We start from the raw sequence: 15,101 nt of genomic DNA on the forward strand, positions 1-15,101 counted from the left end.
TCAAGGGCTTCTTTTCCATGGGTCCAGATGATGAAGATGTCATCAATATAGCACAAGTAGAGTAGGGGCATTAGGGGACGAGGGCTGAGGAAGCGTTGTTCTAAGTCAGCCATAAAAATGTTGGCATACTCTGGGGCCATGCGGATACCCATAGCAGTGCCGCTGATTTGAAGGTATACATTGTCCCCAAATGTAAAATAGTTATGGGTAAGGACAAAGTCACAAAGTTCAGCCACCAGGTTAGCCGTGACATTATTGGGGATAGTGTTCTTGACGGCTTGTAGTCCATCTTTGTGTGGAATGTTGGTGTAGAGGGCTTCTACATCAATAGTGGCCAGGATGGTGTTATCAGGAAGATCACCGAAGGATTGTAGTTTCATCAGGAAGTCAGTGGTGTCTCGAAGGTAGCTGGGAGTGCTGGTAGCGTAGGGCCTGAGGAGGGAGTCTACATAGCCAGACAGTCCTGCTGTCAGGGTGCCAATGCCTGAGATGATGGGGCGCCCAGGATTTCCAGGTTTATGCATCTTGGGTAGTAGATAGAATATCCCAGGTCGGGGTTCCAGGGGTGTGTCTGTGCGGATTTGATCTTGTGCTTTTTCAGGGAGTTTCTTGAGCAAATGCTGTAGTTTCTTTTGGTAACTCTCAGTGGGATCAGAGGGTAATGGCTTGTAGAAAGTGGTGTTGGAGAGCTGCCGAGCAGCCTCTTGTTCATATTCCGACCTATTCATGATGACAACAGCACCTCCTTTGTCAGCCTTTTTGATTATGATGTCAGAGTTGTTTCTGAGGCTGTGGATGGCATTGTGTTCTGCACAACTGAGGTTGTGGGGCAAGTGATGCTGCTTTTCCACAATTTCAGCCCGTGCACGTCGGCGGAAGCACTCTGTGTAGAAGTCCAGTCTGCTGTCTCGACCTTCAAGAGGAGTCCACCTAGAATCCTTCTTTTTGTAGTGTTGGTAGGGAGGTCTCTGTGGATTAGTATGTTGTTCAGAGGTGTGTTGGCAATATTCCTTGAGTCGGAGACGTCAAAAATAGGATTCTAGGTCACCACAGAACTGTATCATGTTCGTGGGGATGGAGGGGCAGAAGGAGAGGCCCCGAGATAGGATAGCTGCTTCTGCTGGGCTAAGAGTATAGTTGGATAGGTTAACAATATTGCTGGGTGGGTTGAGGGAACCATTGCTGTGGTCCCTTGTGGCATGTAGTAGTTTAGAAAGTTTAGTGTCCTTTTTCTTTTGTAGAGAAGCAAAGTGTGTGTTGTAAATGTTGAATAGAGACTGGGAGTGGCTAAGTCATTATGCAAGGTAACCTATTTCCCCTTGTTTTTTCCTACCCTTCCCCCCCTCCTCAGAGGTTTTTGTTAAACCCTGGATTTGTGCTGGAAATGGCCCAACTTGATTATCATACACATTGTAAGGAGAGTGGTCACTTTAGATAAGCTATTACCAGCAGGAGAGTGGGGTGGGGGGAGAGAAAACCTTTTGTAGTGGTAAACACCCATTTTTTCATGCTTTGAGTGTATAAAAAGATCTTCTATACTTTCCACAGTATGCATCCGATGAAGTGAGCTGTAGCTCACGAAAGCTTATGCTCAGATAAATTGGTTAGTCTCTAAGGTGCCACAAGTACTCCTTTTCTTTAGGCTAGGAACAGAATTTAGGTAGTCCAACTCCCAGATTTGTGTCTGAGCCACAAGACCATCCTGCCCCAAAACATACAGAATGCAATTCCTTCCATAGGCCAATTCTTATCCTTGCCTATGTCAGTACGGCAACTCTACTGAATATGTGCTCATAGCAGATACAGGATGCAGATCTCTCTGGCATCCTACCATGCTCGCCCCCTCCCCTCCAAATTTGGCCTTCGGAAATAAGAACAGCTATTGCAGGACAAATCAGTAGCCTGCCTAGATCAGTATCAGATCTGCAACAGTGACCAGTTTCAGATGCTTCAAAGACTCCTATATCCTTTCCTAATTCACTGTATTGTGCGGTACTATCCTATCATCTGATCAGGTAGCGGGAGCTTTGTTAGCTCATATAATTTTCATTTTAGATAGTGTGCTGCAGATATGATTCTTATTCATATAAGTATCTAATCCTTGATCAAAGCTCACTAATCCTGATTGTTGCAGCTCTGGCTTTGAACGTGCTCAGACCATAGAGGTGAAAAGATTTATTTCCCCCACTTATATGCTTTTGTGAGTCTTGTATTAATCAGCATGTTGCTAACCGCTGTATATTACATTTACATGTTTTCAGCTATTTGTGTACAAAATACACAACTGATTCCTTCCAGACAATTGTACTGCAGACTTCTGGGGGCTTGTTTACAATGCAGTGCATAGTGACTTAAATTCATAATTCTCATTATTGTTAGTAGGGGTTACATATGCAGCACGGCCTGCTAAAGCTGTACCCCCGAAAATGGAAGGGGAAGGTGGGGCAGGGAGCATATCCCCCTATGCAAGTAGCAGGGCCGATATCTTCATGTACTTGAGAGATCAACATAAGAATGGCCATACTGGGTCAGGCCACTGGTCCAACTAGCCCAGTATCCTGTCATCTGGCAATGGCTGATGCCAGATGCTTCAAAGGGAATGAACAGAACAAGGCAGTTGTTAAGTGATCTGACCCCTATCATCCAGTCCCAACTTCTGGCATTCAGAGGTTTAGGGATACTCAGAGCATAGTGTTGCATCCCTAACCATCTTGGCTAGTAGCCATTGATGGACCCAACCTCCATGAACTTATCTAATTCTTTTTTGAACCCTCATAGAGCTTTGGCCTTCATAGCATCCTCTGGCAACAAGTAGATCTTTTAAATACTTCCTTTCTTTTCAGGAGGGTCAGGAAGCTTAATTCACTAATAATGTTTGTGAAGTGCTTTGCGATCTTCTAATGAAAGGTGTCTTAGAAGTGCTGAGTGTTATTAATTGTAAAAATAAAACAAGCTGTGGTGTCCAAGACTGTGCATGAGTTTATGGGGAGTGCTTTGTGCTGCTGTGGTTTCCCTACAAAGTCAGTGCATAACTGTATGTAATTCAGTGTTATGTACATGGTGCGTTGATACACTTCAGCATGAAAAGTACATTGTAAAACCAAATTCCATTCAAAGGAAAACTAAAATACATTTGATGAAAAAATTGCTAGACAGTCACCTCATACTGTCTGCAAAGAAGCCATGACTGTTTTCCTCTTAGTATGAGAGAAGGGTCTAGCTGTGATATATTAAATGCTTTAAGAACTGGAATGTACTTCTTTTTCTTTAAGATTTCAAATGCTTCAGCAGGGCTATGTCTGGGTTTCTCATCAGCTCTTCATAATACCTTGGGTAATCCATAACAGCATTTTCAAAGGCAACGGAGAATGACTTGTGTGTGTCTGTTTGATCCTAGATTATGTTTTCCTAAGGTTAAGGGTTAAAGTTTTTACAGATGTGGCTGCCGACTAATTGGCCCCTTTTAGCTCCGTTTTTATATACAAGTGCTTGATAGCTCAATTTGTGAAATACAGCATCTCCATTTTGGTACCAGTCTGGAATGCACCAGATGGAATATTTTGCTGCCTCTCAGTTTCCTAGTCTGCACAGGGATGGTATATCACTTTCCATGCTCAGGACAGAGGATATTCCTGCTCTGTATTACTGTAACTCTGACACATCATTTCAGCTCCTACTCTGCTTGCACCTGGATTGCAGGATAAGACCATTTTTAAAATTTTGCATGTGTTTTTCTCCTCTTTCCTTCCCTCCATCCACATCAGCAGGTCTTTGATGAAGGGCCTTTTCCCATAATCCACCATACCAGCCCTTGACAGGGTTTCTCCTCATCCTACCCTGCAGCCTTTGAGGAGGGGCCTTTTCTTTCATCTGGGTTTGGCAGATGAAATTTCACATGGAATCTCTATATTTGTGGTACAGTGAAAGACGGCCAAGTAAAGTTAAACTGGTTAAGCAAAATGACTGATTAAAATGAAAATACATGAAAGTGAGCCATGTTCATAAACACGAATAGATAGTAAATATAAATCCACTTTTAAATTTATTGAGAGTGTATTGCTTTATTCTGTTATGAATCAGGCATCTGATAATCATAATCGTAATCTAATAGATTAGATTACCCACATGGTTTGAATTGTAATAGCTGTAGCGGTGTTCTGTAGGAAGTTGCTTGGAAGAAAATTCAGTTGCTTGGAAGAAAAAAAAATTTGGTATCTTTTGTACCTTCTGTCTTAGTATTTCAGAGCACTCTACAAACATTAAGGGTAAGCTCTTTGGGGCAGAGGCCATGCTGTCATATGTCTTTGTACAGTGCCTAGCCCTAGGGGCTTTGAGCTTGATTGTGCCCTTTGGACACTACCATAATACAAATAATGAATAAGAATTGTGCCTAGCCCTGCCTGGGTGCGTAAGGGTGGAGAGCACAGAAGGAAACTCCCTCCTGCATAGGATCTGAACACAAATCAACAACAGCCCTGAAGGGGATCTTTAAAAAGGCACTGCTAGGTTGGTTGGTTTGGAGGCAGAGCAGGGGTAGTGGGTGAAGAACCATGATCTGGCCTTACGTAAGCTTCACAGTACCCATCTGAGATGGGGAAGTATTACCCATCCTTTAATAATGGATACATTTAGGCACAGGAAGGTCATGTGACTTTCTCAGAGTCACACAGTAGGTCAGTGGCAAAGTCCTGATTCCCAATCCTCAGCCCTAACCAGGAGACCACTTTCCCCCTTGTATTGTACTCACTATTGTTACCCCTTTTGACCTGAGCACTTAGCCAATAATCAGAGTCTTGCAGATTGTCTCTGTTAGTAGGAAAAATTGATGATGGAGTCAAGTATTTTTTTGATACAATCCTATTTATTTACAAAGAATGTACATAAAGTCCTGTTTCCCTGAACGCTATAGGAAACAAACAACAGGAGAGAGTTTCTTTGCTCGCAGTTCCCCGACTCTTTCTAGTAAGCAGTCTTCCCAAAAGCTCTATCTCTTAGCTTTTTCTCAGGGTCACCTTCTTGGCTATCTCTGGGGTTTTCTTGCTGTCTTTTCTGTATGCTTCTGTGGTGTTTCTGCTCATTGTTTCTATCTCATTCTCGGCTCCATCAAACTATACGCAGCCCTCTGTTTTTCCATTTAGACCTGAGGGAAAACCTCTGACAGCATGACTCTCAACTCCTATTCCTGCACATCGCAGGCCACAGAACTTGACCCTTGGGTTGCCAAATTTTAATCACACAAAACTGAACATCCTAGCCCTGCCACTTCTCCGAGGCACCCCCACCCCGCTCACTACATTGGGATCTTTGAGGGGTTGCAGGCTCTGGGGTGGGACCAGGGATGAAGGGTTTGGGGTGTAGGAGGGTGTTCCAGGCTGGGGGGGGATGGGGCCGAGGGATTCGGAGTGCAGGAGGGGGCTCTGAGTTGAGTCAGGGGGTTAGGGTGCAGAAGAGGGTATGGGCTGTGTGCTGGGGGTGCGGGCTCTGGGGTGGTGGTGGGGATGAGGGGTTCAGGGTGTGGGAGGATGCTCTTGGCTGGGGTGGGGGTTGGGGTACAGGAGGAGGCTGGGGTTGGGGGTTGGGGTGCAGGCTTACCTCGGGTGGCTCCCGGTCAGCGGCGCAGCGGGGCTGAGGCAGGCTCCCTGCCTGTCCTGGTTCCGTGCTGCATCCTGGAAGCAGCAAGCAGGTCCAGCTCCTAGGTGGGCTGCCCAGGAGGCCCCACGCACTGCTCTCACACGTAGACACCACCCCCCAGCTCCCATTGGCCAGGAACCATGGCCAAGGGGAGTGTGGAGCTGGTGCTGGGGGTGGGGGCAGCGCACGGAGCCCTGTGGCCTCCCCGCCTAGCAGCCAAACCTGCTGGCTGCTTCCGGGGTGCACTGCGGTGCCAGGACAGGTAGGGATAGTCTGCTTTAGCCCTGCAGCACCGTCAACCAGCCTTTTAACGGCCTGGTCGGCAGTGCTGACTGGAGCCGCAAGGATCCCTTTTGAAAACCGGACACCTGGCAACCCTACTTGACCCATCCATTCCTGTAATAGGCCCATAACCTCTGGCTGAGTTACTGAAATCCTCAAATCTTGGTTTAAAGACTTCAAGTTAAAGAGAATCCATCATTTAATTTAGTTCAAATCAGCAAATGAATGGTGCCACACTCTGCAGAGGAAGGCCAAAAAAAAGAACACAAGGGTCACTGCAGATCTGATCTGGGGAAAAATTCCCAATCCCAAAAATGGCAGTCAGTTAGACCCTGAGCACAGAGTCATAGACCTGGGAAAGAATTTTCTGTAGTAACTCTGAGCCCTCTCCATCTAGCGTCCCATCTCCAGCTGTTGAAGATATTCACTAATAGCAGTCGCAGATGGGTCATATGCCATGGTAGGCAATCTCATTATATTATTATCAAGCTCAGTCTTGAAATTAGTTAGATTTTTTGCTCCCACTACTCTCCTTGGAAGGTTGTTCCAGAACTTCACACCTCCAATGGTTAGAAACTTTAGTTTAACTTCAAACCTAAATTTGCTGACTGACAGTTTATATCCATTTGTTCTTGTGCCAATATTGGATCTTAACTTAAATAACGCCTCTGAGGTATTTAGAAAGCAATCATATCTCCCTTCAACTTTTGTTTTGTTAGGCTAAACAAGTCAAGCTTCTTAAGCCTCCCCTCATAAGGTGGGTTTTCCATTCCTCTGATCATCCTAGTAGCCTTTCTCTGTATCTGTTCCACTTTGAATTAATTTTTCTTAAATGTGGGAAATCAGAATTGCCTGCAGTGTTCCTGATGAGGTCTTACTAATATCTTCTGTAATGGTAATACCACTTCCCTATTTCTACTGGAAATACCTTGCCTGATGCATCCTAGGATTGCATTAGCCTTTTTCATGGCCACATCACATTGGCGGCTCATAGTCATCCTGTGATTGACCAATACAGCCAGATCTTTCTCCTCCTCTGTTGCTTCCAACTGATACATCTCCGTCGTATAGCAAAAATTCTTGTTGTTAGTCCCTAAAGGCATGACTTTGCACTAAATAAATTTCATCCTGTTTCTATTACTTCCATTTTCAAGGTCATCAAATCTTCTTGTATGATATTCTGGTCCTCCTTTGTATTGGCAATACCTCCCAACTTCGTGCTATCCATAAATTTTATTAGCACATTATCACTTTTTGTGCCAAGGTCGTGAATGGAAATGATAAATAAGATTGATCCCAAGACTGATTCTTGAGGAACTCCACTAGAAGCCTGCCTCCAGCCTGACAGGTCACCTTGAAGCATGACCTGTTGCAGTATCCCCTTTAACGAGTTCCTTACCCACCTTTCAATTCTTGTATTAATCTTCATCTTCTCCAATTTAAATAATAATTTCCTATGTGGACGTGTATAAAATGCTTTACTGAAATCCAGATAGGTTAGATCTATTGCATTTTATTTGCTAAAAAATCGATTATCTTCTCAAAGAAAGAGATCAAGTTGACTGGAATGTTCTACATTTTGTAAAACCATGTAGTATTTTATCCCAGTTACTGTTTACCTCTATGTCCGTAACTACTCTCTTTTTCAAAATTTCTCCTAAGACCTTGCATACATTGGGGTCAAACTAACAGGCCTGTAGTTTCCCGCATCATTTTCTCCCCTTTCTTAAATATAGATAGTGTATTTGCAATTCTCCAGTCATAGGGCACAACCCTTGAGTTTACCGATTCATTAAAAATCCTTGCTGTTGGGCTTGCAATTTCATGTTCCAGTTCCTTTAATATTCTTGGATGGAGATTATCTGGGGCCCATAGATTTGGTCTCATTAAGCTGTTTGAGTTTGGCTCCCACCTTGGATGTTGTAATTTCTGCTTCCATACCTTGTTCCCATTAGCCACCCTGCCACTGTCCCCAAACTCCTCATTACTCTTATTAAAAACTTAGGCAAAAAATTCATTTAGGTGTTGCACCATACTTACATTATCGTTAATCTCCACCCCATCCTCAGTGTTTAGTCATCCCACTTTTTCTTTCCCTGTTTTGTTTTTTCTTTTTATGTTTAAAAAACCTTTTACTATTGGTTTCTATTTCCTTTGCAAGGTCCAGCTCTGCTTGGCTTTTGGAAATTCTCATTTTTTCTCTACGCTTTCTGACCTCCAAGAAGTAGCTTTCCTTGCTGATCCATCCCCGCTTTCATTTCTTTCTCTTAATAACCTATCTGAGATGCTTGTTAATCCAGTTTGATCTGCACCCCTTCCCTTTGAATTTTCCGCCTTTCTTGGGATGCAGGCTTCAGATAGTTTCTTCAGCTTTGACATACCATAATTCCAAGCCTCCTTCACATTCAGATGCTTGAGCTCTTCCGTTTAGTCCCCTTCCCTAGCTAAGTCCCTTAGTTTTTTAAAGATCAAGTTCAATGGTTATTAGCCAAGATGGTCAAGGATGCACCCCCATGCTCTGGGTGTCCCTAGCTTCTGGCAAACAGAGACTAGGCGTGGACATCAGGGTATGGATCACTCAGTGATTGCCTGTTCTGTTCGTTCCCTTTGAAGCATGTGGCATTGGCCACTGTCAGAAGACAGGATACTGGGCTAGATGGACCTCTGGTCTGACTCAGTCTGGCTGTTCTTATGTTAAGGACCTTAGTTGCAGACATATTTTTGTTTATTCTTCCATTTAGTTTAAACTGAACTAAGTCATGATCACTTGAAGCAAGATTGTCTTATACAACCAGCTCTTCTTTGAGGTCCTTGGTCGCTTCTTACCAATACTAAATCTAAAATGGCATCACCTCTTGTTGGTTCAGCGACTGGTGAAGAAATCTGTCAGATTTCTATCTGGGCCCTACTATTATTAGTAGCACTTGTCCTCCAATCTATATCTGGGAAATAAAATTTTCCCATAATCACACAACTCCCAGTATTATTTATTTCATTAAAAATATGAAAGAGGTCTCTATCCATGTCCAAATTGGATTCTGAGGGTCTGTAGAAGACCCCGATCACTGTGCCAGTGGAACCTCTTACTTTTCTTCCCCAAAAGGATTTTGACTCACATGATTGCCTTAAAAATCATGTGGTTTTAAAAATAATATATGTTGTGTTTTTTGTTTGCCTTCTGGTGTGGGAGTCTTCAGCGTTCATGTTTTCAAACTTTTCTCCACAATTATGAGGTCTAGAATTTTATCTCTCTCTTTGCCGCCTTCCCCCCCCCCCCCCCCCCCCCCCCCCCCTTATGATTTTTCAGGTAATAACTCCAGCTGGGGCTTTTAGGAAAACATGAGATGTCATAACACATGTAATAAAATTGTGAAATTTGACAACATGACACCCATCATTTATTTGTGTTTTGTCTGATGCAAATTTGAATTAGTAATTATATATATTTGCATCTCTGCAGCACAGATTTGCAAGTCAGTGATGACATAGTGCATAGGCCAGTCACATGACATTATTGTTTAATTTTTACTTTTACAGTAGTGCCTAGAGGTTCCAGTCAGGTTTGGTTCTAGGTGCTGTTCATATACAAACAAATATATGATCCAGTTTATTAATCGATTAGTCTGTCATTAAACACACAATCCAATTCCCCTTGAAGTTGACAGGAACCTTTCTACTGCCTTCAGGGCAGCTGAATCAGGCCCTTAATCTATTAGATCTGTATTAGCATTAGACTTTTAATGCATTTATTTAAGAAATGAGCCATAAATAATGTTTTACAAAAGGCATCCTGTCTTTCTTTAAAGCCTGAATGAATCCTTGTTATTTTAGCTCCGGTCTTGAAAAAAATAAAAAAATAATTGTTACTAGGCCACCAGGCCTGAATGGAGAATAGGAAGGATAGGAAGTCATTCCAGCTGTTTTCCTTTTGTTGGCACTCAGCGCTCTGAGCAGGAATTGCTGAGCAAAGAACATCGTTTCCCAAGAGAGGTTCATTGGGGTAGCACAAACGCAGTCTGGCTGTTTTTTAATTAAAAGCTCCTGCCAAATACTATCATGGGGGGAAAGGGAGGAATGTATGAAGACTGGAGTCCCCTTGGAAAAGAGAGAAACCTGCCTCAGAAAGCAAGCAGAGTGTTTTCTCTCTTCTAAACTCTTGCTTTTTAGCACTTAACCACGTAACCAGAAGAGACCTGCTTCTGCCCTCCTCCCCCCACAAATCTCTGTTTTGAGTATTGCTTCTCAACAGAGAGACTAAGTTGGAGAAGGATTGTGCAACTTTGGAAATGGTTTTGGATCAGCTAGTGGAACAAAAAATAAGCAAATTCCTTCTCTAAGGAGGTTGCCAAATTATTGACTTACACATCAGGCTACGTTATAGCGATAAATGCACATCTGGTCCTGGTGTACTGTGTGTCTAAACCAACTTTTAAAGCAAAAAAGTGCAGTGATTTCTTTGCTTCTCCCTTGCTCCCCAAATAAAGCTTAAGAAAACAAACCATAAAAAGTAACTGAATGGTGTTTACGGTGGGATACAGTACCTCTTCACCTCTAGCTTCCTGGTTTTAATCCAGAATAACTCCTTAATGACCGAAAGCTGTTACCACATGATGGCAGTTTGGTGGCCAGCGTGAAATGGATTTGGTGGTTTAATTCCAGTCCTCAGTGGACAGATGTCCACATCACAAAACCCATCGCTACAGGTAATACTATCTGGCACTTTTATTGGCAATCTCAGCAGAGGGTTTAGGGACTGAACTGTCCTCTTCAAGGTGGCAGTTTCAGGTAAGAGTTGAGGCATATTGGCAAGGCATTATGGCGAAGCTTGCATTGCATCAGTGTATGCTGTGTATCTTTTCTGTGACTTGAGGACTTAACGCCTCCAAGGCTTCCAGTCTGGGTCTGCTCTCACCAGTACTAAAAAAGGGGAGAAAATCATGTGCCTCCTATATAGCAGCATGGAACACCTACCATTAGCCTGCTGGAATAATAGTTTATTTTAATGCATTTTGGCCACCAGGATCTGGCAAGAGCATATCTATTATCCCTACAAGTGACTCAGACATTTCTACGTCAGCAGAATTGTGTTAATTTCATTTTTAATGTTACTTCACTTTTAAAGAACACCACAGAATCACAGAATATCAGAGTTGGAAGGGACCTCAGGAGGTCATCTAGTCCAACCCCCTGCTCAAAGCAGGACCAATCCCCAGTTTTTGCCCCAGATCCCTAAATGGCCCCCTCAAGGATTGAACTCACAACCTTGGGTTTAGCAGGCCAGTGTTCAAACCAGTGAGCTATCCCTCCCACCACCAAGTCCCTTTTTTCTGTAGTCTTGTCAGAATTTTTTTCATCCAGAATTATAGAAGGGTTACACCAGATCAGACAAGCGGTGCAGTATCTAGGGTTTGACAGTCGGCTGCTTCAGAGGAAGGTGCAAAAAAACAGTAGCCGAAAGTTATGGAATAACCTGCTCCTGGAAAAGTTTCTTCCTAACTACTGTCAGATAGTGGTTTGCACATGCCCTGAAGCAGGAGGGTTTATTTACTACTTATTTAAAAAAAAAATCCTCTCTAATGTAACCGTGCATGTTCTCATTGTCCACATAAATGACTAATCCTTTTTTTGAATCCTACTGAGCTCTTGGCCACAATGATATTTTGTGGCAAAGAGTTTATTGTTTATAATATTCTCCTAACACTAATATTTCATTCTCCATTTGTCTGGTACTTTTCTACTTGACCCATGGAGAAAAAAAATAATCAGGATTTTGCTTTTACTCTTCCGTGTGTGTGTTTGTGATACAGCATCATTCAGCATGGGCCTGATTCTGAAGTTGGTACTCCATGTTTTTACTCAGGCAAAACTTTCATTGACTTCAGCTGGAATTCTGTTTGCATATAAAATTTCCAGATTTCATCTCATATCTTTAGTAATGTCTCCTCAGCCCTGAGAATAGGGTTGATTTGCTAGCTAGTGCTCTCCTAGTTGGCCAGCCGCTGCTTGTAAAAATCAACACAAAACACTGTAGATTCTCTCATGCTGTGTGATATGTTTTTTAACCTTTTGCTAATACTGGTGGGGTTTATAATTGTTATTTTTGAATAAATGTTTTAAATGCAAAGGGCATTCCTCACCAGATCAGTTTGCGGCTTCAGCTGCCTGAAATGTTCCATTTCTGTGCTCGTCTATTACAGTAAAGGGCACCCTGGAAATACCTAACATAGGAACTTGCCATTGTCCTTTTTAGTAGACAAATGTTCTTATAATACATTAGGGTATTTTATGATTTTTAATTTTATTACCAGGCAAACAATTATTCTTGATGTTCCTGTTATGTTTGTATGTGTAGCTATCCCGCAGTCCTCTTTCTATTTTTATTATATCATTATACATCTCATTTTCTTTTGTGCTACCTACTATTCCAAATTTGGGTTCTCTCTAACATCTCCCATCATCATGGTATCTGAACACAGAAGGATTTCCCTCTACAATGTTTCCTTTTGGGTTTAGTTTTGCTTTTTGGTCTTTGGCTGGATCTTAAGGACGGTTCAACTGTTCAGGAATAAGGTGAACGTTCAAAGCATGGTCAACTTCCTGTAATTGTACGGTGCCTCTAGCATTGTGCACCTTCCTGTCTTTTGTTTCTGTGTGTCTTTATTTAATGTGGAATTAAAAATAGATGTCATATGGCTGGAAATAGAAACTAACATCCTCAAATGAATATTTTGGCATCCGAACACAAATGTGTCAATAATAATAAACAACTTAATCCGAAAGGACCCTAACATGTTTACAAACCGTGGTTCAAAACTTGTCACTTGCAAGTAATTCTGCTGAAGTCCATAGGAGTACTTGTGTACTAAAGATGAACCAGATTTTGTCCTGTGTACATACTTACTACAGGACTGTAATGCAGCTGCCAAACAGCAAAGAGCACAAGTGACAAGAAGGAAAGTTTTAGCTAAGAACACTTAGGCATACTCTTCCCAAAAGTACAATTGGATCTGTTAATAGCTTAGCCAAGCAGATGGGACCAAAGTTTGTGAAGTCTCATCCAAGGATCCAAATTCATTGGACTGCATAATATTCAGTTAGCCTACGTCAGAAGGGCAAAAGATTGAGTTGATGGGATTTGACCCTGTGGACCCATATTGTTGTTGTTGTTGTTTATTATTATTATCAGTGCTAGTCAGAATAGGGACCTCATTGTGCTAGAAGCTTTACAAATACATAGGAAGACACAACCCCTGTCCCAAAGCACTTTCAATCGAATGAAAGTCAAGATGTGGCAAGGGTGTGTAGCAACCAGGAGGGATGTGGGACAGAGAAACAAAGTAACAGAAATGAGAACATGCATTTAGATAGGCTAGCTGCATAACTTGATTGTTCTAAGTCATTTCAACTTTTGTTTTTAACAGAAATAAACATTAGCAGTCCCCACTGGCCCTTTACCTTGCCATTATGAATTGGTGATCTCTTGTAGGCATCACAATAGAAGTAGATCTTGAAGAGAGATCTGAAGAAGGAAGGACAGTGGTTTTATCAGCTAGTTCAAAGTAGGTGTTCCATGCATAATGGTGACAGAGAAGAAACTATGAATATAATGGTTGGAGAAGCAGACCAATCAAAGATCAAGCCTGGCATCATTGGTAGAGTGGATTAGGCTACAGGGGTCGGAGGTCTCAAAAAGAGCAAATCAGTAGGGAGGAGCAGAGTTGTGAGGGCTTTATAGGTGAATACTCGATGATTGAATTCAGTGCAGCAGAAAATGGTAGCCAGTGGAGGGATTCAGAGAGGGGATGTGTTCAGAACAATGATAAAGGAAGACCATTTTAGCAGCTGCATTTTGAATGGACTGGAGGAGGGGTGATGTCTGGTGCTAGGGAGGCCAGAGAGGAGGAGTTTGCAGTAGTCGAGATGGGAGACAAGGGCCTGGGTAGGAGTTCTAGCAGTGTGGACAGAAAGAGAAGGCTGGACTTGATAGGTGTTCAACCTACCTTCCTAGTCTAGACCGGATCTTGTTTGAAAATGTGTTCCCAACCTGTTTTCCTAATCTAGACATACCCTTATGGAGGAAGAAGCCGCACGATGTGGACACAGCTTGCATGTGCGGTGCAAACAAGAGGGAGGAGTCTGATATGACACCCAGGTTGCAGGCCCTAGTGGCAAAGCGGTTAATGGTTCCTTCAACAATGACAGAGAAAGAGGGGAATTGGGAGGGTTGGAAAGGGAGATTTGAGGCTTACTCCACTATGCCATCCACTCTGACCAGTGGCTTTCTACGTAACTAATAAATATTACATGTGCCTGCCTCCTTATCTATACAATGACTATATTCAATGGATTAATCTCATAAGAAAGAGACCATGAGAACATATAAGGAAACACGTTACTGTTTGTATTTAAAACACCTCTCCCTTATTTCTTTCACACAGATACAGAATTCCTCCTACAAGTATCTGGTTCTGCAGAGATTTAATAGAAGACTGCACAAGCAACGTCTAGAACCAAAGCTCCCTCTAAGCTGGAGAGTACACGGCACTGATGTATGGACCACTATACCCGAATATGGGATACTTTAGAGATGGAGGAGGTAAATCAACTGGAGGTGACAAATTGTTATTGCTTTGCCCTTTTTGCCAAGTCTAATTTAATAGATCTATAGTTTTATTCAGAATCATGATGATCAATAAAGCCCTGAAGTTTCAGTTAGGAAATGAGCAGTAGATAAAACAGAGTTATGTGGTTGTAGAGAGCAGTATATTAATTTAAATGTTGTTTGTTCTGTATGTCTTTTTAGTTCCATTGTTTAGATTTGAAGGGGAGAGCAAGGAGCAGTGCTCAAAAGAAAATTGTAAAGAATGGGGAGCTCTGATATAATGGTGCATAATGTTGTGTTCAGCTCTGGAGCAGGGCTACAAGGAGGTAATAAAATTATACAGGATGGGATGAAATGGGGTAGAATAAATGCTGCAAAATAGATCCAAAGGGGCATGCTGATAAGTAATGAATTCTTACTTCACTTTAATGTTGTCCACTTTGTTCCAGTGAAGCAGAAGAAGATGCTGCTTCTGGTTGAACTCCAAGAAAAAGAAAGGGTGAGGTCCCAATCCAGCTGGAATATTAGAGCCTTTCTGTTGACTTCAAGGGTAGTTGGACTGAGCCCTAAATCCTGCTTTCAGTTA

The 15,101-nt window shown here is 42.4% G+C and overlaps 1 protein-coding gene across 11 annotated transcripts in view; it reads left to right on the forward strand.

Annotated features, from left to right (window-relative positions):
- RGL1 (ral guanine nucleotide dissociation stimulator like 1) overlaps positions 1-15,101 on the forward strand; it is a 158,178-nt gene that overhangs the window by 19,421 nt on the left and 123,656 nt on the right. For 5 of the 11 annotated variants that reach the window (XM_027823606.3, XM_037906298.2, XM_043521185.1 and 2 more), the window contains exon 2: positions 14,352-14,509. In XM_027823606.3, the coding sequence (XP_027679407.1) occupies positions 14,465-14,509 (45 nt within the window). In that variant the 5' untranslated portion in view covers positions 14,352-14,464. Of the gene's footprint in view, positions 1-11,444; positions 11,452-14,351; positions 14,525-15,101 lie in introns of all 11 variants that reach the window. The other 6 variants (XM_043521181.1, XM_043521189.1, XM_043521186.1 and 3 more) reach the window with 2 other exon arrangements.

Source organism: Chelonia mydas, chromosome 8 (genome assembly GCF_015237465.2).
Source record: "Chelonia mydas isolate rCheMyd1 chromosome 8, rCheMyd1.pri.v2, whole genome shotgun sequence".
NCBI lineage: Eukaryota > Metazoa > Chordata > Testudines > Cheloniidae > Chelonia > Chelonia mydas.